This window comes from Podarcis muralis, chromosome 15 (genome assembly GCF_964188315.1).
Source record: "Podarcis muralis chromosome 15, rPodMur119.hap1.1, whole genome shotgun sequence".
NCBI lineage: Eukaryota > Metazoa > Chordata > Lepidosauria > Squamata > Lacertidae > Podarcis > Podarcis muralis.
In genome coordinates, this window is record NC_135669.1 from 7,416,174 (window position 1) to 7,437,215 (window position 21,042).

The window sequence follows — 21,042 nt, forward strand, 5'->3', positions numbered from 1 at the left end:
TTCGCAGGGTTGTCGTGGGGTAAAGTGGGGAGGGGGAGAGAACCATATATGCCACCCTGAGGTCCCTGGAGGAGAAGTGGGACCTAAATGAGTCAATAAACATAAGGGTGGTGGAGCTAGAGAAGTGAGGGGGTCATGGGTCGGGTTGCATTAGGATGTGAGATTGAAAGTGAGGGTGCGAGTTCATGGAGAGATTCGAAGATAATGACAAGGAGCTTTGTGCTAGATCCAGGAGCCAACCAGAATCCAGTAGCAGAGAACTGAAAAGTGATGCATGTCATCAGAAGGGCAAGTTGGGGCAGGTGACTCTATCAATATCAGTTTCTCATTTCCCCCAAACTTAAGTTCAGATTTCCACATTTTCGTAAAACATTGAGATTTTTGTATTGTTTCAGAAAGTATGAATTAGATAGGTTTGCCTTTAAATGCTAACTGGAGCAGATGTTATCCCCATCCCTAGTGATGAGAGAGAGGCACATAACTTTGGCAGCAGACACAAGCTGCAAAGACACAAGGTGATAACGGAGAGAGAAAGAGAGGGTCATATTTTTTCAACCGTCAACAAGATCAAATCATTTGGAACCTCCAAAATCCCTTATGGATGCAGAACTGAAACTCAGCACGACCAAAATGCATGGGTGTGCCCTCCTGTTTTTGTCTCTGAAATGTTGGTTGGTACAGCTTACATCAGCACTGCCCTTCTTCCCAGGCTGCCAGACAGATCTGGAGGAAGTTTGGATCCCACCGGTGGTAAAACGAATCCTGCTTCAAATTCCTGAGGACCCAACACTGAACCACGAATACCTCCCGCAGCTCGGAATTTTGGAATTCACCCGAGCAGCCATGGAGCTAGCTATCGGCAAGGACAGCCACGCTCTCCTAGACAACAGGGTAACAGCTTTTATCAGCAATAGCAGCTAAATTAGAAGTCAGCTCAGTGCTAATTAAGCCATTCTGTACGTAGATTAACCCTGTGCTTATCACTGTACAGTACCTTAGCTTCACTTATGTGGTCCTCCTGTCTAGAGATGTTGGAGAATTATGACAAAAACAGAACTGGGAGCTGCAGCGGAACATGGCAAATGCAGGGCAGAATGGAAGTTGATGCCTTCTTAAATCCCTATTCTTGTCCCGTCTTGACTTACCCCAAACTTTCCTTTGTAAATAGGCATGTGGTGTTCAGACAAATGGTGGAACCGGAGCCTTGTGGATTGGAGCTGAATTTCTGCACCATTGGTACAAGCCCAGCTACTGCACAGCTCCAGCAACTGTTTTGATCGCCGCACCCCACTTAGGTATATAAATTGTTGATTGTTGTTTTTCCCCCAGCACCACTTTGATGCCTAGCCCTACAGTTGAAGCTGCAAGCCCATGGGAAATGTTTCTGTGATTTAAAAAAGAATCCCAATTTGTAGCAGTGCCAGCCACGCAGAAAACATAACCTAGAGAGCACACTAACACCATATGTTTAAATAATAATATGATAATAATTTATTATTTATACTCCGCCCATCTGGTTGAGTTTCCCCAGCCACTCTGTGCGGCTCCCAATCAAGTGTTAAAAACAATACAGCATTAAATATTTAAAACCTCCCTAAACAGGGCTGCCTTCAGATGTCTTTTAAAGATAGGATAGCTGCTTATTTCCTTCACATCTGAAGGGAGGGCGTTCCACAGGGCGGGCGCCACTACCGAGAAGGCCCTCTGCCTGGTTCCCTGTAACCTCACTTCTTGCAATGAGGGAACTGCCAGAAGGCCATCGGCGCTGGATCTCAGTGTCCAGGCTGAACCATGGGGGTGGAGATGCTCCTTCAGGTATACAGGACCGAGGCCATTTAGGGCTTTAAAGGTCAGTACTCCGATACCACTTTTAAAACTTATTGCTTCCCCCGAAGAATTCTGAGAGGTGTTCCATTCTACCCAACAGTCCTGCTTTGAGCGAGACATCCCAGATTCACAGTAGCTGCCCCGGCTTCTGTTTGAAATCCTGGATTCCTCACCTCCTCATCCTCGTCCTTTGGGGCAGCCACAGCAGCCTCCACAACCTTCTCTGCCACTGCTGTACTCCCAGAAGCGGGCACAGCACATCCGGAAGTACACCTCTGAAAGCGGGCACACCAATTCCGGTGGCCAGGGAGAGGCCAAGTAGGTTCAAAGATTGGAGCGAAGATCAGGTGGATGGGTGGGGGTGAGAGAGAGGGTGGAGATTAGGCAGGGGCTGGGTGAAAGAGTGGTGAGATCAGGCAGGGAGGATTTGGGAGGGGTGTTCTGCTTTGCCGCTCTGAAATGTTGGATGGTATGTAGTTCAATAAGGGTGCTGAGAACAGGTAGGAGACCCCTGTTCAGAGCTTCAGAGTTTCGGACTGTATTGTGATAGTCAAGCTCTCTTCTCAGGAAACTCAGGAAATTGTAACTCTCAAAGAGGAATAGGAGCCTCCCAACAACTCTCAGCACCCTTAATGAATGGCAGCTCCCAGAATTCTTTGGGGGAAGACATGACTGTTTAAAGTGGTATTATAATGCTTTGAATGCATGCTGTGCATATGGCCAGAGTCTTACAGCTTTGTGAGATGAGGAAGGAGCCTTACTGTCATCACATCCAAGCACCCACTGCAATTCAGTTAAGAGAGATTTAGCTCCTAAATCAGGCCATTACAGCTGCCTCCAAATTTGAGATGCTACTGGATATCATGTCCTACCGTGGGCCTTACTTAGGCTGCTATCAGACTCACTTGACAGTGGCAGCAGGAACACTCCAAGAAGTTGCCATTTTAATTTCCCACAATGCCTTGGGACACCAAAAAACCATATCATTACAGGGCATTGCAGGAAATGAATACACAGAATTGCAGCCCAGCTGCCCTTGACATGAGGGCCCCTGGGCAGATGTCAATGTTGGTAGGCACTGGGCCCCTGGCAATTGCCCTAGGAAGCTCCAGGACAATGTATCTCATGTATATATGAAGCTGCTTTAGACTGTTAATCCATCTCTCCTGGTATTACCTAGTCTGACAATATTGCAAAGTATTGGCCAAGACCTTTGAATGCCTGAGATGAATGACAAGTTGACCCACCCAATATAATTTCGCATGCAGAAGCTAACCAGACTGGCAACACTGCCTGGCTTCATCACATCTGAGGGTGGTATGCTGCCAATTCTGTCTAATGATGGAGCCGTCCCGGACTCCGAGTACCGTATTTTTCGCTCTATAGGACACACCCCACCATAGGACACACCTAGTTTTAGAGGGGGAGAACAAGAAAAAAAAAATCTCTCCCTCTCTACTCAGCACCCCTTCAGCGAAGCGGTAGGAGAAACGGAGCCCCTTCCATTTCTCCTCCCGCTTCGCTGAAGGGGCGCTGCGCAGAGAGGGAAAGCTACGCAGCACCTCTCCAGCGAAGCAGAGCCAGGAGAGCAAGAAGGATCGGAGCGCACCGATCCCTCTCGCTCTCTTGGCTTCAGCGAAAGCAACGCGAAGCCTCCGGAGCGCGGCGGGAGTGCTCCCGCTGCGCTTCGGAGGCTTTGCGTTGCTTTTGCTGAAGCCATGGAGCCTGCATTCGCTCCATAAGATGCACACACATTTCCCCTTGATTTTTGGAGGGGAAAATTATAGAGCTTATAGAGCGAAAAATACGGTATATCTAAATGGACTCAGGCTTTCCCAGCCCTTCTCCCTGACATCATTTAATTAGAGAATGAATCTTGGGCCATCTGCATTCAAGCATGTGCTCTACCACTGAATTCTGCCCCATTCCTCATCTCTTACATGTGAGTGCATCTCTCATTTTCAACCAAAAAACAAAGCTGGCGCAAAACAAAGCTCCCACAAGCTTCCCCCTCCTATCTTTTCAGACAATCTTGGTTGCATATTCCAAGTTGCTGGCTTTTCAGACATCCGTTCTTACCACTACTGGGATCCCATCAAACTGACTGTCGACACAGAAGGATTCCTGGAGGAGCTGCAGGTAATGTCCTGAGAATAAAAGACTACTGTACTTGATCAGCCAGAGCTAGAGATGGATTGCACTCACCCTTACAGATTCTTGCAGTGAGAATGCTGGGATGAAACCAAGCTTGCACTGGAAGCTGATGTGTCTGCGTGGGAAAGAATAGGGAGAGAAAGGAACCGCTAGACTATCCTTTCTTGCCTAGCCTGTGCTGACCTTCCTCCATGTGGTAGACTAACACCCTTAGGGTTGCTTGCCCCACCGACAAGTAACTGTGTCTTAGCCTGGCCTACTTCACAGGGATGGTGTGTGCACTCTGACCCCTGCAGAGGAAGGGCAGGATGCAAATGTAATTGATTAAATAAATACAGCCTCCTTCCTGCAGCAGTGCCCACCCAGTTGTCAACAGAACACAGGAAGCTGTGTCATCTAGCCTAGGATTATCTACCCTGGCTGAGCCTCAGTCTGAAGTCTTCCTCATTGTCTGCCTCCTGATGCTGCTAAGAGATGCTTGGCCTTGAAAAAGGTCTATAGCTCAGTTGCCTTATATACAGAAGGTCCCAAGTTCAATCCCTGGCATCTCCAAGTAAGGCTGGAAAAGACCCTTGGCTGAAATCATGGAAATCGGTTTCAAGTAAGCATAGACCATACCAGTTATGGGCTCATCCACATGCCCTCTTCCCCTGCCGCCTTCCCCGGGGAAAACCCCGATTGTTATCACTGAATCAGAGCAAACATCATTTTTCCCAGATGGAGGTTTGCTCTGACCTAGTGCCAAAGAGTGGGGTTTTTTTCCTGGGAGGAAACGATGGGGCAGGAAGAAAACCTCTCAGATCCACACTTTCTAACCTCAGGCCAAATTCAAGTCTAGATGAGCCCCGAGATGAGTATATAGCAGCCTCCTTTGTTCCTTTGTAACACGGGACCTCTTGTAAGCAACACATGTATTCTGACACTGAGCTATAGTGTCGTGCTCCTCGCGCTCATGTGCCTGATACAAACCATCGCTCCTGTTCTGTGTCCCTAGCGTTTTGTAATCAGAAGTGCACTGCTTCTGAATGTGAAGGTTTTATACTTAGGAATGATAGCAACAGCCATTGATAAACCATAACGTTTGCCTCACGCAATCCCAGTTTTCTTCCCAGACTTCTCCCCCACCCAACGTCTATGACCCCCAGTGTTTCCAATGAACATAAGGTGTTGACTGAAGGATTGGTTTGCTTTCAGGACGCACCAGAAGGCTCCATCGTGTTCCTGCATGCTCCTGAGGAAACTGGCTTGACACCCAAGCAGTGGGAAGAAGTTGCAGCAGTGATGGAGGTAATTATAGGAATCCACTAGAGAGGCCAAAGACTCAACAGACCAGGAATATGGAAGCTACAGCCTTCCTAATGTTCTTGGAGTCAAACCACTTTAAACGGGCATGGCTTCCCCCAGAGAATCCTGGGAAATGTAGCTTGTTAAGAGTGTTGAGAGTTGTTAAGAGACCGCTGTTCTCCTCAAAGAGCTACCATTCTCACAGTTCTCTGGGAAGAGGGATCGATTGTTAAACCACTCTGGGAACAGTAGATCCATTAATGGAATAGAGGTCTCCTAACGACTCTCAGCAGCTTAACAAAGTAAAGTTAGCAGAATTCTTTGGTGGTGGAGACTGTTCAAAGTGGTATGATCAGGCACAAGCAAACTCGGCCCTCCAGATGTTTTGGGACTACAACTCCCATCATCCCTGACCACTGGTCCTGTTAGCTAGGGATGATGAGCCAAAACATCTGGAGGGCCGGAGTTTGCCTATGCCTGAGTATGATGCTGCTTTAAAGGCATAGGACATATGGTGGGAAAATGGAAATTTGTTGGGAAAGGGGGCATGGTATGTAGTGGAGTGGTTAGAATCCTGGGGGAAAGCACTTGATACCCAGTTTGCTGCAGGTCCTACTTGTGAAAAAAGATAATGTGCAAGTTTATCCCATGCTTCACTGCAAATAATTATGCCATCCCCACTTCCAAGAAGTGAGATGTTTTAGGGCAGAACTTTAGGGTTTTTCTTGTTCTTTCTATGAGTGGACACTTAAGAGACTTCAGCTCTGTTTGTAACACTGGCTTGATTTACAAATTTACAAGCAAATCACAGCGGAGGCTAGACAGGCCCTCCTCCAGCAGGCTGCACATTCACCAGAGACTACATCCCAAAATCTTTCCCTTCCATTAAAAAAAAAAACCTACTGCCTGCCTGTTTTCCCCATGCACATTCTGAGATCCCACCTTGCAGGTGAATTGTGCATTCAGGAAATAACATCAAGCCATTAGGAAGAACATGAAGCTTCCTTAGTCAAATCCTAGACACCCATCAAGAGGCACTTTTAAGCAGCCTTGTAAATAAGACCATAAAAGTCACTAGCCTGCCCAAAAGAACAACACAAAACCTCTATTCTGCTGGAGCTCCAGTCCTCTTAAAGCAGCCTGCTATATTTTTGTGCTAGGCATGGAGAATGGGGCTTCCCTGCTCTGATAGCAAATTTGCTTTGTATGCTGGGCTACAGAGAAGGAACAGAGTGCTCTATCCATCCTCCTTTAGCTCCCTCACTCACTTCTATGGAATTCCGTTTACTCACCCAACAGCAATTCCTTGTCACAATTGCCAGGCTAGTGTTTCAATGCAAAGCTGCTTTTAGGTAAACCTATAGCTATAGTTCACAATAATGTCAGCCAAATTCACAATGCATCTGTTTCTTCTCTCTTCCCACCTCTTTTGGGTCCTTAGAAAAAGCACCTCTTCCCCTTTTTCGACATCGCAGCTCAAGGACTGGCTTCAGGAAACTTGGACAAGGATGCCTGGGCGGTGCGGCATTTTGTAGCAAAGGGGTTTGAGCTTCTGTGTGCCCAGTCTTTTTCCAAAATGTTTGGCCTATACGGTAGGACTCTAATGGTCACACTAAGTGGGTCCAAGGCAGACCAAGCATCTTGGGGGAGGGCAGTGGAATCACAAGAAACACCTTTCACGTTGAACAGCAAAAGCATGCATAAGAGGATTGTGGGACCATCCCAGGTAACGTCGCCCCCTATCACCATATCAGGAACCTGTGTTACCTTGCTGCCAAATCCATTGCTGCTGTGTGCCATAATAATAATAATAATAATAATAATAATAATAATAATAATAATAATGTTGTATTATTTATACGCCACCCATCTGGCTGGGCCTCCCCAGCCACTCTGGGCAGCTTCCAACAAAATATTAAAATACAGTAATGCATCAAACTTTAAAAGCTTCCCGACTTCCGGTCGGTGCCAGCGCTTAATGGCGGTCCTACCTCCGAGCTCCGGAGAAGGACTGCTCCGCAAGTTCGGGTCTTACCCGCTACGGCGAGTGGGGGACCCCTAAAATCCCAGGCGCGGAAGCCTGAGAGCAAGGAGACTCGGTGGGCACCTTTGCGCCCCCCGGTACTGTGAAAGAGCCTTTTTAAAGGCTCCGGAGCGGCATCGGGAGTGAGCGCGGTGCTGAGAGTCGCTACCCAGCCTGCGGAGTGAAGCCGCGTCGCCATTAGCGGAGAGCGCCGATTCCTTCCTGAAAAGAAAATCTGGACTGGATTCCCGTGAGTAAGAAGGGAAAAAAAATTAGGAACCTTTAAAATTAGAAAATTTGGCTGAAAACGGGAGGGCAAAAAATAAGGAAGTCTGCCCCCCCCGGACTGCAGGAACTTAAAGCAACGAAAGACCTCGCTGCAGTTATAAGAAACTTAGTTGCGAACTGTCAACTCTGAGCTGTCAAAAGTATCTCTTCCCTTCAGATCGGCAGGGGAAGGGGGAAAAAAAGACAGTCTTGCGAAGATACTTTTAATTTAAAGGGAAACAAAGTTTTTCACTGCTCTGATCCCTGGAGACGATCTGCCAGGACTTAACACCGGGAAAACTGTTCTTTAAAATAACTTTGAAGCGGATATAGACTATACCTTAAATGGGGAAAAAGTTTTAAGACTTTTAAGATTTGAATGGGACTTTGTTACTGATATTGGATTATCTAAATTTTAACTGGAGAAAAAGTTTTACAACTTTAATGGCGGACTTGAGATTTCCTACATCCGGCTTTCTGTCTCTTTGTTGTCTTTAACTTGGAAACTTTTAACTGCTCCCTCTTGAGGGCTAAGAGGGAAAAAATTGCAAAGTATCTGACTAATAGTGGGATTTTCCATTGCAAGTTTTTCCTGTGAGAACGGCCTTGGGATATGAGTGGCACGGCAGAGGAGATAAAAACCAGATCTAAAGCTAAACTAACACAAAAGAAAAGAGGTTCAATCTCTGGCAACACAGTGCCTGCACCGGATACTGTGACAGCAGCATCAATGGAATCTATGACACAGGCACTGCTTAAAATAAATCAATCCCTTGAGGCCTTAACAAAGCAATCCACAGAAAACTCAAAGAAACTGACAGAACTTACAGCAAGATTGGATTTGAACACTACATCAGTGGCAACAAATACAGAATCTATAAATAGACTGATCCAGGAATCTTCAGAAACGAGGAAAATTGCAGAGAGTGCGAAATCTGTTGCAGGTGAGACACAGGAAAGACTTGCGCCGATTGAGAAAAAGGTGAATGAGCATGAAGCGGCCCTCTCCTTACTGGAATTACAACGGAAAGAACGGAATCTGAAATTTAGACAGGTTCCAGAGAAAGAAGAGGACAACCTGGCGGAATTTCTCACAGAGGCAATTTTGGAAAATTGGCAAGGAGATCTGGAGGAAGATGAAGTGGAGATAACAACTGCTTTCAGACTTGGTAGAAAGCAAAGTAAGAAGTCAAGGGATTGTCTGATTACCTTTAGAACCAAAGAGGAAAGAGACAAGATATTGAACCTCCACTATCAAAAAGCTTTGGTGATTGGAAACATTCAAGTCCAAATCTTTAAGGACATCCCTAAATACATCTTGGAAGTGAGGACTTTTTACAGAGACCTTGCCAACTTGTTGAGGAAGAACTTTATACCCTTTAGGTGGGAATTTCCACAGGGGCTGTCCTTCAACTACAAAGGGAAGAAAGTAAGAATAAGAACAGTACAGGAGAAAGAGTACTTTTTGGAGAGAAATCTAGAGGACCTACAGAAAGGTACGGTGGATTCGGCAAAAGAAGGACAAGGATTAACATCAGAAGGAGGAGGGCTAACGGACATTGCAAACCTATCATTTGGACTACCACAACTGCCAACTGAAGAGGAAGAAAAGCTTGGAGCAGTCGGAGGATCAAACATTTAACAAGCAAAATGTCTCTGCAACTTCTAAGTTGGAATTGTAACGGTTTGAACCATCCCAGAAAAAAACGACAAGTTTTCCACATTTTGAAAAGGGAACAACTGGATCTGATATGTTTACAGGAAACTCATATAACCAGAGCGCACAGGAAGCTGTTGGTGAACAAAAGATTAGGACAAGAATTTATATCTTCCGACAAAGTAAAAAAGAGAGGAGTAGTGATTTATGCAAAAGAAAAATTGGACCCAAAATTAAAATTTAAGGATGAAGAAGGAAGATATCTGGCAATTGAAGTACAGATCCAGGGGGAAAAATACTTGATAATTGGAATATATGCACCAAATGATGGGAAGGCAGAATTCTTTAAGAAGTTGCACGAGACTTTACTGGACTATCTCGACTGCAAAATAATAATGATGGGGGACATGAACGGAGTGGTTTCTACAAATATGGATAAGGCACAAAGACAGACAATATCTAAAGATGGAAGACTACCAAAGACTTTCTTCGAGATGACGGAAAATATGGACTTGATTGACATTTGGAGAACAAAGAACCCTCTCGAGAGAGAGGGAACTTTTTTCTCAGAATCTAAAATGACATGGACAAGAATTGATCAAATCTGGGTATCTAGTGTGATGGCTACAAAGATTAAAAAAGTAGAAATCTGCCCAAAAACCTGCTCCGACCATAATGCTGTAAAGATGGAAATGAAGACGACAACAACTGGATCTTTTAGATGGAGAATGAATGACTCCTTATTTAGAGATGAACAATTCTGTAAAAAGGCCCTAAAGACACTGAAAGATTATTTTGAGATAAATTTGAGAACAGATGTTGAAAAAAGAACAATTTGGGACGCGAGTAAAGCCGTGATGAGAGGCTTCCTGATACAACAGAATGCAATCAAGAGGAAAAAGCAAAATGAAAGGAAAGAAAGAATTTTAGAAAAAATGAAGGAAGGAGAAAAGAAACTGAGGTCAAAACCAAAGTCTCAAGAAATTTTGAGAGAGATAAAGTATTACCAGATGCAATATATGGAACTGACAAATCAAGAGATAGAATGGAAAATTAAACAAATGAGACAAAGGACTTTCGAGTCAGCAGATAAATGTGGGAAGCTCCTTGCATGGCAATTGAAAAAGAGGCAAAAATTGAATACAGTTACTTGTCTGGAGATAGAGGGAAAGAACATCCACAAGCCAAATGAGATAAGTAACTGTTTCCAAAGCTTTTTTAGGAAATTATACACACAAGGGCCAGTGAACGATCAAGAAATAGATGAATTTCTTAAGAATCATGGACTACCTAAAATTTCAGAACAGGGCAAGTTGATTTTGAATGAGAAAATAACAGAACAAGAAATAGAGGAGGCCATTCAAAAGGCACAACTGGGAAAGTCTCCAGGACCAGATGGCTTGACGGCCAGATACTATAAAGCTTTGAAAGAATGTCTAGTGCAACCATTGAAAGAAGTCTGTAACGAAATACTGGAGGGGAAAAAGGCACCTGAAACGTGGAAAGAGGCCTTTATCTCACTTATACCAAAGACTGAGACGGAAAAGAATCAGGTTAAGAACTACCGCCCGATATCATTACTAAATGTGGATTACAAAATTTTTGCAGACATTTTAGCAAAAAGACTGAAGAAAGTATTGATAGGCGAGATTCATAAGGACCAAACTGGCTTTCTCCCGGGAAGACACATGTCTGACAATGTGAGGAATATAATAGACATTGTGGAACTGCTGGAAAGGAACATTAACAGAAAAGCGGTTTTGATTTTTGTGGACGCGGAGAAAGCCTTTGATAACATTTGTTGGACTTTTATGAAAAAGAATCTCCAAGGGATGGGGGTAGGCCAAGGTTTTGAAAATGGTATAGGTGCAATATACTCTGAACAGAAGGCAAAGCTAATTGTGAACAATGTGGTAACGGAAGAGATTGCTATAGAGAAAGGAACACGACAGGGATGCCCTATTTCCCCTCTACTTTTCATACTGGTCCTAGAGGTTTTGTTAAATATGATTAGAAAGGACCAGTTGGTTAAAGGAATTCAGGTCGGAGTGAGAGAGTATAAACTAAGGGCATTTGCAGATGACCTAGTTTTGACTTTGCAGCAGCCAAACACTAGTACAAAAAGAGTTTTAGAGCTGATTGAGATATTTGGTCAAGTTGCAGGATTTAAATTGAACAAACAAAAAACTAAAGTCTTGGAGAAAAATCTAACAAATGAAGAAAAAGAGACATTCCAGAATGAAACAGGTTTGGGGATAGCAAAAAAAGTGAAGTACTTGGGGGTGAATTTGACAGCGAAAAATGTGAATTTATTTAAAGATAATTAGGATAAATGTTGGACAGAAGTTAAGAAGGATTTAGACATATGGTCAAGGCTGAAACTTTCCTTGTTAGGCAGAATTGCTGTTATTAAAATGAATGTATTGCCTAGAATGTTATTTTTGTTTCAGACATTACAAATAATAGACAAGATGGACTGTTTCAAGAGGTGGCAGAAAGACATATCGAAGTTTGTTTGGCAGGGCAAAAAGCCGAGAATAAAATTTAAGACATTAACAGATGCAAAAGATAGAGGAGGTTTTGCCCTGCCGGACTTAAGACTTTACTATGAATCAGCAGCGTTTTGCTGGTTGAAAGACTGGCTGCTCCTCGAGAATACAGACATTTTGGATCTTGAAGGATTTGATAATAGATTTGGGTGGCATGCATATATATGGTATGACAAGGTAAAAGCGCACAAAGGTTTTAAGAACCATATGGTCAGGAAAGCTTTGTATAATGTTTGGATAAGGTATAAAGATTTGCTTGAAAATAGAACCCCTAGGTGGCTGTCACCAATGGAGGCAAAAGAGGTGAAAAAATTGAATATGGGTTCTAATTGGCCTAAATATTCTGAAATCATAGAACAGGATGGTGAAAAAGTAAAATTGCAGAGTTTTGAGAAGTTGAAGTTTAAGGTCAGAGATTGGCTACATTATCGACAGATAAATGAAGTTTTTAAACAGGACAGAAAGAAAGGCTTCCAAGTGGAGAAGTCAAAACTAGAAACAGAACTGTTAGAACCCAATACTAAAAATTTGTCAAGAATGTACAACTTGCTGTTGAAATGGAATACTCAAGATGAAATGGTGAAATCTAGCATGATCAAATGGGCACAGGACATGGGGCATGACATTGAGCTTGCTGACTGGGAGCAGTTATGGACCACTGGTGTTAAATTCACAGCATGTAATGCTTTAAGAGAAAACATTATGAAAATGATCTACAGGTGGTACATGACTCCGGCCAAGTTAGCAAAGATCTATCATTTGCCCAACAATAAGTGTTGGAAATGCAATGAAACGGAGGGAACCTTCTACCACCTTTGGTGGACCTGCCCGAAGATTAAGGCTTTCTGGGAAATGATCTATAATGAAATTAAAAAAGTTCTGAAGAGAACCTTTACTAAAAAACCAGAAGCCTTTCTCTTGGGCATGGTGGGCCAAATGGTGCCAAAGAAGGATAGGACATTTTTTATGTATGCCACAACAGCAGCAAGAATTCTTCTAGCAAAGTATTGGAAGACGCAAGATTTACCCACGTTGGAAGAATGGCAGACGAAGGTGATTGACTACATGGGACTGGCAGAGATGACTGGCAGAATTCGTGACCGAGGGAAAGAGGCGGTGGATGAAGATTGGAACAAATTCAAAGATTATCTTAAAAATTGTTGTAATTTGGAAAATTAGGGGCCCAGGGTAATAAGAGATAAAGAACTACAGTTGTATTAATAATTTATGGAAGTTAAATCTATGAAATATAAATAAGTTTATTATGAAAGGGTTGCTGAAAAATCTTGAAACAAGAATGCAGAAAAGGGGCGGTATGGGGAAGTCGATTTTGTGTTTGTTTATGTTTTTGCTTTGTTTCTTTTTTGCTTATGGAAAACTAATAAAAATTTATATATAAAAAAAAAACAAACTTTAAAAGCTTCCCTAAACAGGGCTGCCTTCAGATGTCTTCTAAAAGTCTGGTAGTTGTTTTTCTCTTTGACATCTGGTGGGAGGGTGTTCCACAGGGCAGGCGCCACTACTGAGAAGGCCCTCTGCCTGGCTCCCTGTAACCTGGCTTCTCACAGTGAGGGAACCGCCAGAAGGCCCTCGGCGCTGGACCTCAGTGTCCGGGTAGAACGATGGGGGTGGAGACGCTCCTTCAGACATACTGGACCTTTCCCTTCTATTGATGGCATGATGCAGGCCTAGGCAGCACAGCTCTGCAGCCCCCTCACATATGCTCTCAGTGCATGAGTTTGTCACTTGCATTTAAAACCTATCCGTCATCATGGGGACTCAGGAGGTGTAAGAAAAAGCAGGTGTCACATAGTTGTGAAGGCTGCCTGGAAGTCCATGACTGCTCTGAAAAGAGATCATACCTATATTTAAACACTAGAGGTTCTCAAAGACAAGAGAAAGGAGTTCAGAAATTAGCGAGTAGCAATGAGTGCACTCACTCTGAGTTATTCTCTTCTTTTTCTGGTAGTAATCTTAGACTTCAGCTTGCTACATCAATGCCCAGTTTATATCACATTTATGCTTGTGATGATTTTATGGAGTGGTTTAAAAATCCACTCCTATTGTGTGCCATCCAAAAGTGCTTCCAAAATTGGATTGAGTGGCAGGGGTAAAAACTGACTGATGCTCTTCAGGAACTAATCACATAGGAGAAGAGCCGTAGCTCAGTGGGAGGGCATTTGCTTTGCATGCAGAAGGTTCCAGGTTCCATCCCCAGTATTTCTGATTTCGGCTAGGAATGTGCCCCACCTGAAGCACTGGGGAGTCACTGACAGTGTAGATTTCGGTTTATTAAATCCCACCACAAAAAAAGCCCCAAAGTGATTTTACAACCAGTATAAAAATCCAATGATAAAGATGCACAAGCATATTAAAAATAATAATCATAATGCAGACTTCCAATCACTGGTACTGCCCAGTACCCAGTAAATCAAAACCCTGCGGAAAGCCTTTCATATATATTGAGTATTATAGAAAAGGTATGTTCTCTCACGGCCACCCTCTAAATGTCCTTCAGAGGTGGGATACAGAGAAGGGGCTCAGGTGACGATCTCAGGGTCTGGGCAGGTTCATATGGTGAAAGTGTAGACGAGCGTATGGCTGATGGTCCTGAGCGGACTGACTCAATGTAAGGCATGTTCCTATATTCCTTTGAAAGCTTGGGTGGGTTGTCCTCTGGACTGGCAGCCTCAGGGATACTCCCTGCAACTCCCACCAGCCCCAGCAATTTCTGAATTTGGTGGAGGAATAGGAAGTGTAGTCTGAAGCTGTTCTGTGTGGGGAGAGCTGGCTGCGTACGCATGTAATTGATTCGTATACAATTGATTTGGCAACGCCATCTTCAACATGCCCTGTTCCCTTTTGCTATTATTTCATGCAGAGGAGCGGGTTGGAAATCTCATTGTGGTGACGAAAAACAACCAGACACTGATCAGAATCCAGTCCCAGCTGTCCAAGCAAATATGCATGACGTGGTTTAGCCCCACCAGCTTGGGGGCAAGGGTCATCGCAATGGTGCTGACCAGCCCTGCACTGCTGTACGAGTGGTAAGAAGGAAGGCAGGTAACTCCACGGTCAGGGCTTGTATTGGACAAAAAAAGCAATTGTCCAATACAGACTGCTGCTGTTTTGTGAATATTTTGATGCACCTGTAATGAAGATATTTCCCAAAAATAGTTTTGCTCAATTGCAATTGTGAGTGGGAAAAGGCAAGAGAAAAGAGGGAGATGAGCAACCCAGGCAAGGGTTGAATAAATATTCCGCAGGCACCAGTGCTATAATAGCATTCAGTGCAGGAGTGAGGAGCCTGCAGCCCTCTGGACTCCATTTCCCATCAGTCCCAGCTAGTGTGGCTGCAAGTGGTGCCAACTATGATCACCCGTTTTATTTGCCTGGACATTTAAAATGTTGGCTACGCTGTTGGTTTGCTCTGTTGTGTTAACTGGTTCATGAACTGTTTTATTGATTGTTTTGTTTTTGTTGCATTTTTGTATTTTGTCTTGGTATGGTTGGCTTATTCATGCCTGTAATATTCTGCCCTGGTGCCCTTAAGGATGAAGGGATGATCGGGAACATTTAAAAGCACTCAGAGATCTCATATACAGATCATATCATTAGTATCAAAAATTAGGGTTGTCCACTTGTCAAAAGAAATCAGGAATGATTAATTTATGGGTGGTTGACTGGTTCATTCATCCACTCTTTAAATCTGCATAGATGCCTATACATAAGACCAGCTGCTAAAGCAAAAAAGCCTCTTTCTTTTTTAGAGGATTCGTGGACATGTCACAGCAGGTACTACTGTGAAAGGAGAAATGCCTCATTCTTAAAATCTATAGATGTCTAGACCCAGGGATTGGTTTGATTCTGGTTTGATATCATAATTTGTATGGATTGCTCAAACCACAGTTTCTTGGTATGGATATCAAAAGGAAACTGTGGTTTAACTGAACATTGAATTAAAGCATGAAAGCGAAGGGAGGAAAGAAATAATGTGGGAGTATGTGGACGCATGACTCATTCCTAGTTCAACAAACTTTAGTTTGTTGGGCTGTAATCATTATGTCTGAACCAGACTTCACAGCCGTTTTGAGGAGAGAGCGGGGGGGAGGGGATCTCATGCCATATCTTTTCTATCCCTGTCCTCAGGAAACAGAGTCTGCTGAAACTAGTAAAGAGAATTATGCTGATTAGAGAAAAACTGAAGGAAAAGCTGCGTATCCTGGGGACACCGGGTTCCTGGGAACATATCACAGCCCAATCAGGAGTCAATAGCTTTGTCGGGCTCCTCCGTATGTATCCAATAAGCCTATTCTCTTGCCAGTGGAAGCCGGTCCATATGGGCAAATGGGACACTGCTCCATCACTTTGGTCTGCCTTAACTCAGCCCCCACCTGGCTGCCTTCTTACTTAAAACCAGTCCAGAGGCTGGAGGGAGCGGCTATCTGTTTCCTCCTCCTTTGACTCAGTGTTTGCCTTGTAGAACTCAGCAGAGAGGAGGATTTGTGTGGACAAATCTAGAATTAGTTGGCTCTGCCTGTCCTTGGCTCTTGCTCTGTCTACTGTTCACCTCCCTGCCTTCCTCCCTACAAGTCCCAAAGGGCACCAGCCGCCTTTGTCTGTTGCTGAGCCCAAGACAGGTCTGCATCTGGACTGTGCCCTTCCTAAGCACTAGGCTCAAACCTCACCAAGGGTATGTATCTCCCTGCTTCGCCATGGTGAGTTGCCATTGATCTGGATGCATGGTAGAGGAGCCACAGGACTGCTTCACTGTGTGTTTGGCATGATCTGTTCACCTGGAAGTAACTTCCATCTCACATCTCTAAACTGCCCTTAAGAGATAGAACTCAAATAACATGGGGAAATCACAGCCTCTGCACTGTTTTCTATATGCTTTTAAAAGGTGGAAGTTGGAGGTGCAACAAACCATTGCAGCATGAAGTGCTTTTGTTCAGGGTTCCAGTCTCTCCCATTTATTCCCCTTCCTGTGGTTTTCTGTTTCGTTCCCCAGCAGTGAGTCATAATTCTGTAGCCACTGAGCACACTCATTGAGCTGTTCCCCATTCCCCCCGGCTACTCTATTCCCATCCCACCTGTCTCCCAGATCATTCCCTATTTCCCCCTACTCTCTTGGTCACTCCCCTTTCTGTTCAGCTGCTCAGATGCCAGTTTGCAAACCAAAACAAATTTGGTCCCCATCCCTAGCATCAGTTAAGGTGCTTGTGCATGTCAGTGGGAACCCTGAGTGCACCAGATTCCTACTGAGATTGAGAGTCTATACATGTGTGACTTCCTGGCTCACATACCACTCACAGGGCAGAGCCACCAGAAGGTGGAGGTGAAGACTCCACACCTGCCTATAAGAGATCTTGGGATGGGGGCCCATGATCTCACTTCCCTCTCTAACTTTTGTTTATGTTCAAGGGATGGAATCAGAGGTTACAAGTAATTGGGGGGGGATCATCCCCCAGACCTGCAGATTTCACCCCAGAAACATGTATTGAGGTGTAAGTAAAGGTAAAGGTACCCCTGCCCGTACGGGCCAGTCTTGACAGACTCTAGGGTTGTGCGCCCATCTCACTTAAGAGGCCGGGGCCCAGCGCTGTCCGGAGACACTTCCGGGTCACATGGCCAGCGTGACATCGCTGCTCTGGCGAGCCAGAGCCGCACACGGAAACGCCGTTTACCTTCCCGCTAGTAAGCGGTCCCTATTTATCTACTTGCACCCGGGGGTGCTTTCAAACTGCTAGGTTGGCAGGCGCTGGGACCGAACAACGGGAGCGCACCCCGCCGCGGGGATTTGAACCGCCGACCTTTCGATCGGCAAGCCCTAGCCAGGGGTCTGCAACCTTTAAGACAAAAAGAGCCACTTGGACCCGTTTCCGAAGGGGAAAAAAACTGGGAGCCGCAAAACCATTGCGACATTTAAAACAAATATATCTCCGGAGCCGCGATCTGACAGCGGGCGGGAAGGTGACGTCGGGACGGTGCATGACTAACGCACGCACCGCCCCCATGCGACGTCACAGCCAGTACAACGCCTGCCACGGTGGGGAGTGTCGGGGCGCACAATGCGCCTCCTCCCCTCGCTAGTATCTGCCCCGGAGCTGCGGCAAAGGTGTAAAAGAGCCACATGCGGCTCCGGAGGCTCAGGTTGCAGACCCCTGCCCTAGGCGCTGAGGCTTTTACCCACAGCGCCACCCGTGTCCCGTATTGAGGTGTACAGGTCCCCAAATCTTTGTTGGATTGAGGTGTATGCTTTTAATATGCGAGTCATGCTTCGAAATGTTTTCATTCTAAACAAAATGTTTCTCCACAAAGTCACGATTCATGAATGATTACAAAAGCTTTGGATTCTGCACTAATTAAATTTCCCAATTAGCTAGCTGTATTAGAGTTAAATAAGAAATTGAAACGTCCACTTCATTCAGACTGGGCATGGAAATGAAGCAAGTTCTCCAGTTCAGAGATTATCTGAGTGAACAGGCAGAATCAGGAGAATGGCAGGACTATTTTTTGAAAAATAAAATAAGTTAGATTAATGGTTTTATTTTTTCTGTGTCTGCTGCCTGGAATCCTTTGGGAGGAAGGGTGAGATATAACTTTTTAATCATCATCATCCATTACACTGGGGATGGGAAATTCTCGAAGCTGCAGATTTGCATCACGTCAGCCCTAAACTCTGTAGCCATTCAAGCTAAGTAAACGCGTGCATTATTTGTATGCATGCTTCATTTGCATCCTGTGTGTTTCGTAATTCTTTTGAGGTTGTTTGCAGTGATGAGCCTTTTGATCGTAGCTGGTTTTATGCCCAGGCCAATACTGTTACTTATTTCCTGCCAGCTTCCCAAGTGGACTTCCTGGCGCAGCACAAACATATCTACCTCCTCGCAAACAAGCAGATCAACATCTGCAGCATTAATTCAAAGAACCTGGACTATGTCGCACGGAGCATCCATGAAGCAATTGTGACCATGATCCCTCAAATCCAAAGTGAGCTCATGGAGAGTTCGAGTGAGAGCCATGAACCTTCAAGAGAGTCCACCTGAATGATTTTTTAATAGGTACAATAAAACTTTGTTTTGCAAAGCCTCTGTATAAGATTAGATCAAAGGTATTTGTTTGGACTTCAAGCCATGAATAATTTCTAAAAACATAATCTTCTATTCCGGATGCAAAATGTCAAGTTCGCTACCCAGCCACCGTTGATCATTAAAAAAATCTGTTGTGCTTTACTACAAAGACATCAAAAGCCACCTTTTCAGTTATGTATTTGTTAGCTAATTTAAACAACAAAGCCCCTTTTCTTGATTTGATTGCTTTGCATCACTTTGCATCACAAACTACAAGTGATAATTGCTGCACATAGAAAACAACATGTCAGAATGAAGGCTCTGTTTAGATCTGTTCCCCCCTGACATCTAGATTTTTAGGTGGAGGGTCAGATAATGACCTAAAGGTCTGTAGTACAACCCTCTGTTGATGCAGGAGATCCACAGCTGCAGCATCCCTGATAGGTGACCATCCAGGCTCTTATTGGAAACCTCTGCTGAAGAGGAGTAAACCACCTCCCAAGGCAAACTGTCCCACACATGGACTCATGGACTTAGGGGACTCAGTCCCTTGGGGAGTTGGGCAGCAAAAGCCAACCACCCCTATTTTTCTATATCAGTGCAAATCATGGTGAATGCACCAAAAGAAAAGAAAAAGATGTACTGCGTAGGTGTTTTGGATTTATATCCCTGCTTTATGAAACTAAGTTATTTGGCTCATTTTGTTTGACAGTATCCGATAATCCTGGATGATTCTTTTTCTAAGTCCTTTGCTTGCTGAGCTAGTCTGTGCAGGCCCATGTCATGATTTTCTGAATGTCTCTGTGTGGCTTCTGGATGTAGCTGTGTGAAATTTCCCCTTTCCAAGCCTCTTTGCTCAAGTGCTTGATCATTTGCTCTGGCTGCCTGATTGGTTTTTGAGCAAGAGCAGCAGGAGTCCTTCCTGGGCTCTTGTTGTTGTTCTCCAGGATTAGCTTTGTCTCTCGTCTTGTGGGTTTATGCATTTGCCAGCCTATTTAAAATTCAGTAGTGCCAGAAATGCAAACTGAGATTTCAGCAGAAACCAACAAGAAGATGACCAAAATACTACAGCCCCCACCCCCTGCCAGTTCGTTTGTTTATCTTCACTTTCTCCATCAAACTATATGGCTCTTTCTTCCATCCCAGCAACGGCGCATGGCCCTTCGAGGGTCTTGATTATACATGCGGGAGAGAATGATCTAGTGGACCAAAAAGGCATTGCCCTGGCCCTTGCTGCAGGGGCAGATATAAAAAGCCTGCATGTCTTGTACCCGACAATGACTATCGGCTGGTCCAATCTCCTACCTCGTCTTCACTGGAGAGGAGCTTCCAATCCCTCTCGCATCAATTATGCTGTGGAAAAAAATAACAGGGCCATGCTCAATACCATGCGGCAAATTGGTGGGTTCTCTATCCCACATCCCACCATCACAGCAGATAGAGTTGACCTATTCCGGGAGGATGGAGTGCACCTGACCCCACTGGGTAATGACCTCTGGCTCCACGACTTGTGACGAGTCCTTGGGGACTGGATAGACTGCAGGGTTTGATTGGTCCTCAGTTGTGGGACTTGGCGGCGAGGCCCCTTACGGCCTCGGGTGCTGAATTTTAGGCCTTGGCAAGGTAGCCTTTAGTCTAACATCAAGTTTAGTCTAACATTCATGCTCCCTCCCCATGTGGCAGCACTTGCAGGGCCCATTAAAGGGCAAAAACCGGGAGCCCCTGGCCCTAGAGCAGCGGCATGTAGGCCAAACTCCCAGGACAAGGTCGGTGGAAGGGCATGCTGTGTAAGTTTGCGCTTTGCAGTCCCCTCTCACTGAACCTCATCTGCCTGTGTATCCTCAGCCAGGTGGGCTGAGAGGGTTACCTGTCAAGGCCTGTGCCAAGTTTCCCACTTCTGAAGTTCAATAAAGTTATGGCCAATTTGAACCCATACTCTGGTCTCTTGTCTCATCATTTGGGGTAAAGGGGTAGGCACCCCAGACAGGGTTTAGCGCGTGTGCCCGCAAACTATATATGGCTCTTTCTTCCATCCCAGCAATAGAGTCATGTATAGAAGAGGACGATTCGGCAAGTGTGGCTTTTCAAAGGGCCAAGCTAACAGTGGTATAGTCAAGGGGAGATGAAGAGGAGCACAGCTCTGGTCCTTTTTCAGAGCAGGAGTGCTGGTATAAACTGTCCAGTGATCTTCAGATGAAGGCTGGTATA

General features: G+C 44.8%; 1 protein-coding gene across 1 annotated transcript; it reads left to right on the forward strand.

The window, feature by feature from the left end:
• The first annotated feature begins 597 nt into the window (after window positions 1-597).
• GOT1L1 (glutamic-oxaloacetic transaminase 1 like 1) lies at window positions 598-19,008 on the forward strand. The gene is made up of 8 exons (XM_077919795.1): window positions 598-891; window positions 1,169-1,295; window positions 3,854-3,966; window positions 5,176-5,268; window positions 6,707-6,857; window positions 14,643-14,808; window positions 15,911-16,053; window positions 18,605-19,008. The coding sequence occupies exons 1-8, from the start codon at window positions 598-600 to the stop codon at window positions 18,808-18,810; spliced, it is 1,293 nt and encodes a 430-aa protein (XP_077775921.1). The 3' UTR covers window positions 18,811-19,008.
• Window positions 19,009-21,042: the final 2,034 nt, after the last annotated feature.

Bases quoted from the DNA above. Each gene is read 5' to 3' on its own strand.
- GOT1L1 (XM_077919795.1), top strand. From the start codon at position 598: ATGGATGCAGAACTGAAACTCAGCACGACCAAAATGCATGGGTGTGCC. The intron at 1,296-3,853 runs GTATATAAATTG...CTATCTTTTCAG, and splicing joins GATCGCCGCACCCCACTTAG to ACAATCTTGGTTGCATATTC. The intron at 14,809-15,910 runs GTAAGAAGGAAG...CCCTGTCCTCAG, and splicing joins CCTGCACTGCTGTACGAGTG to GAAACAGAGTCTGCTGAAAC.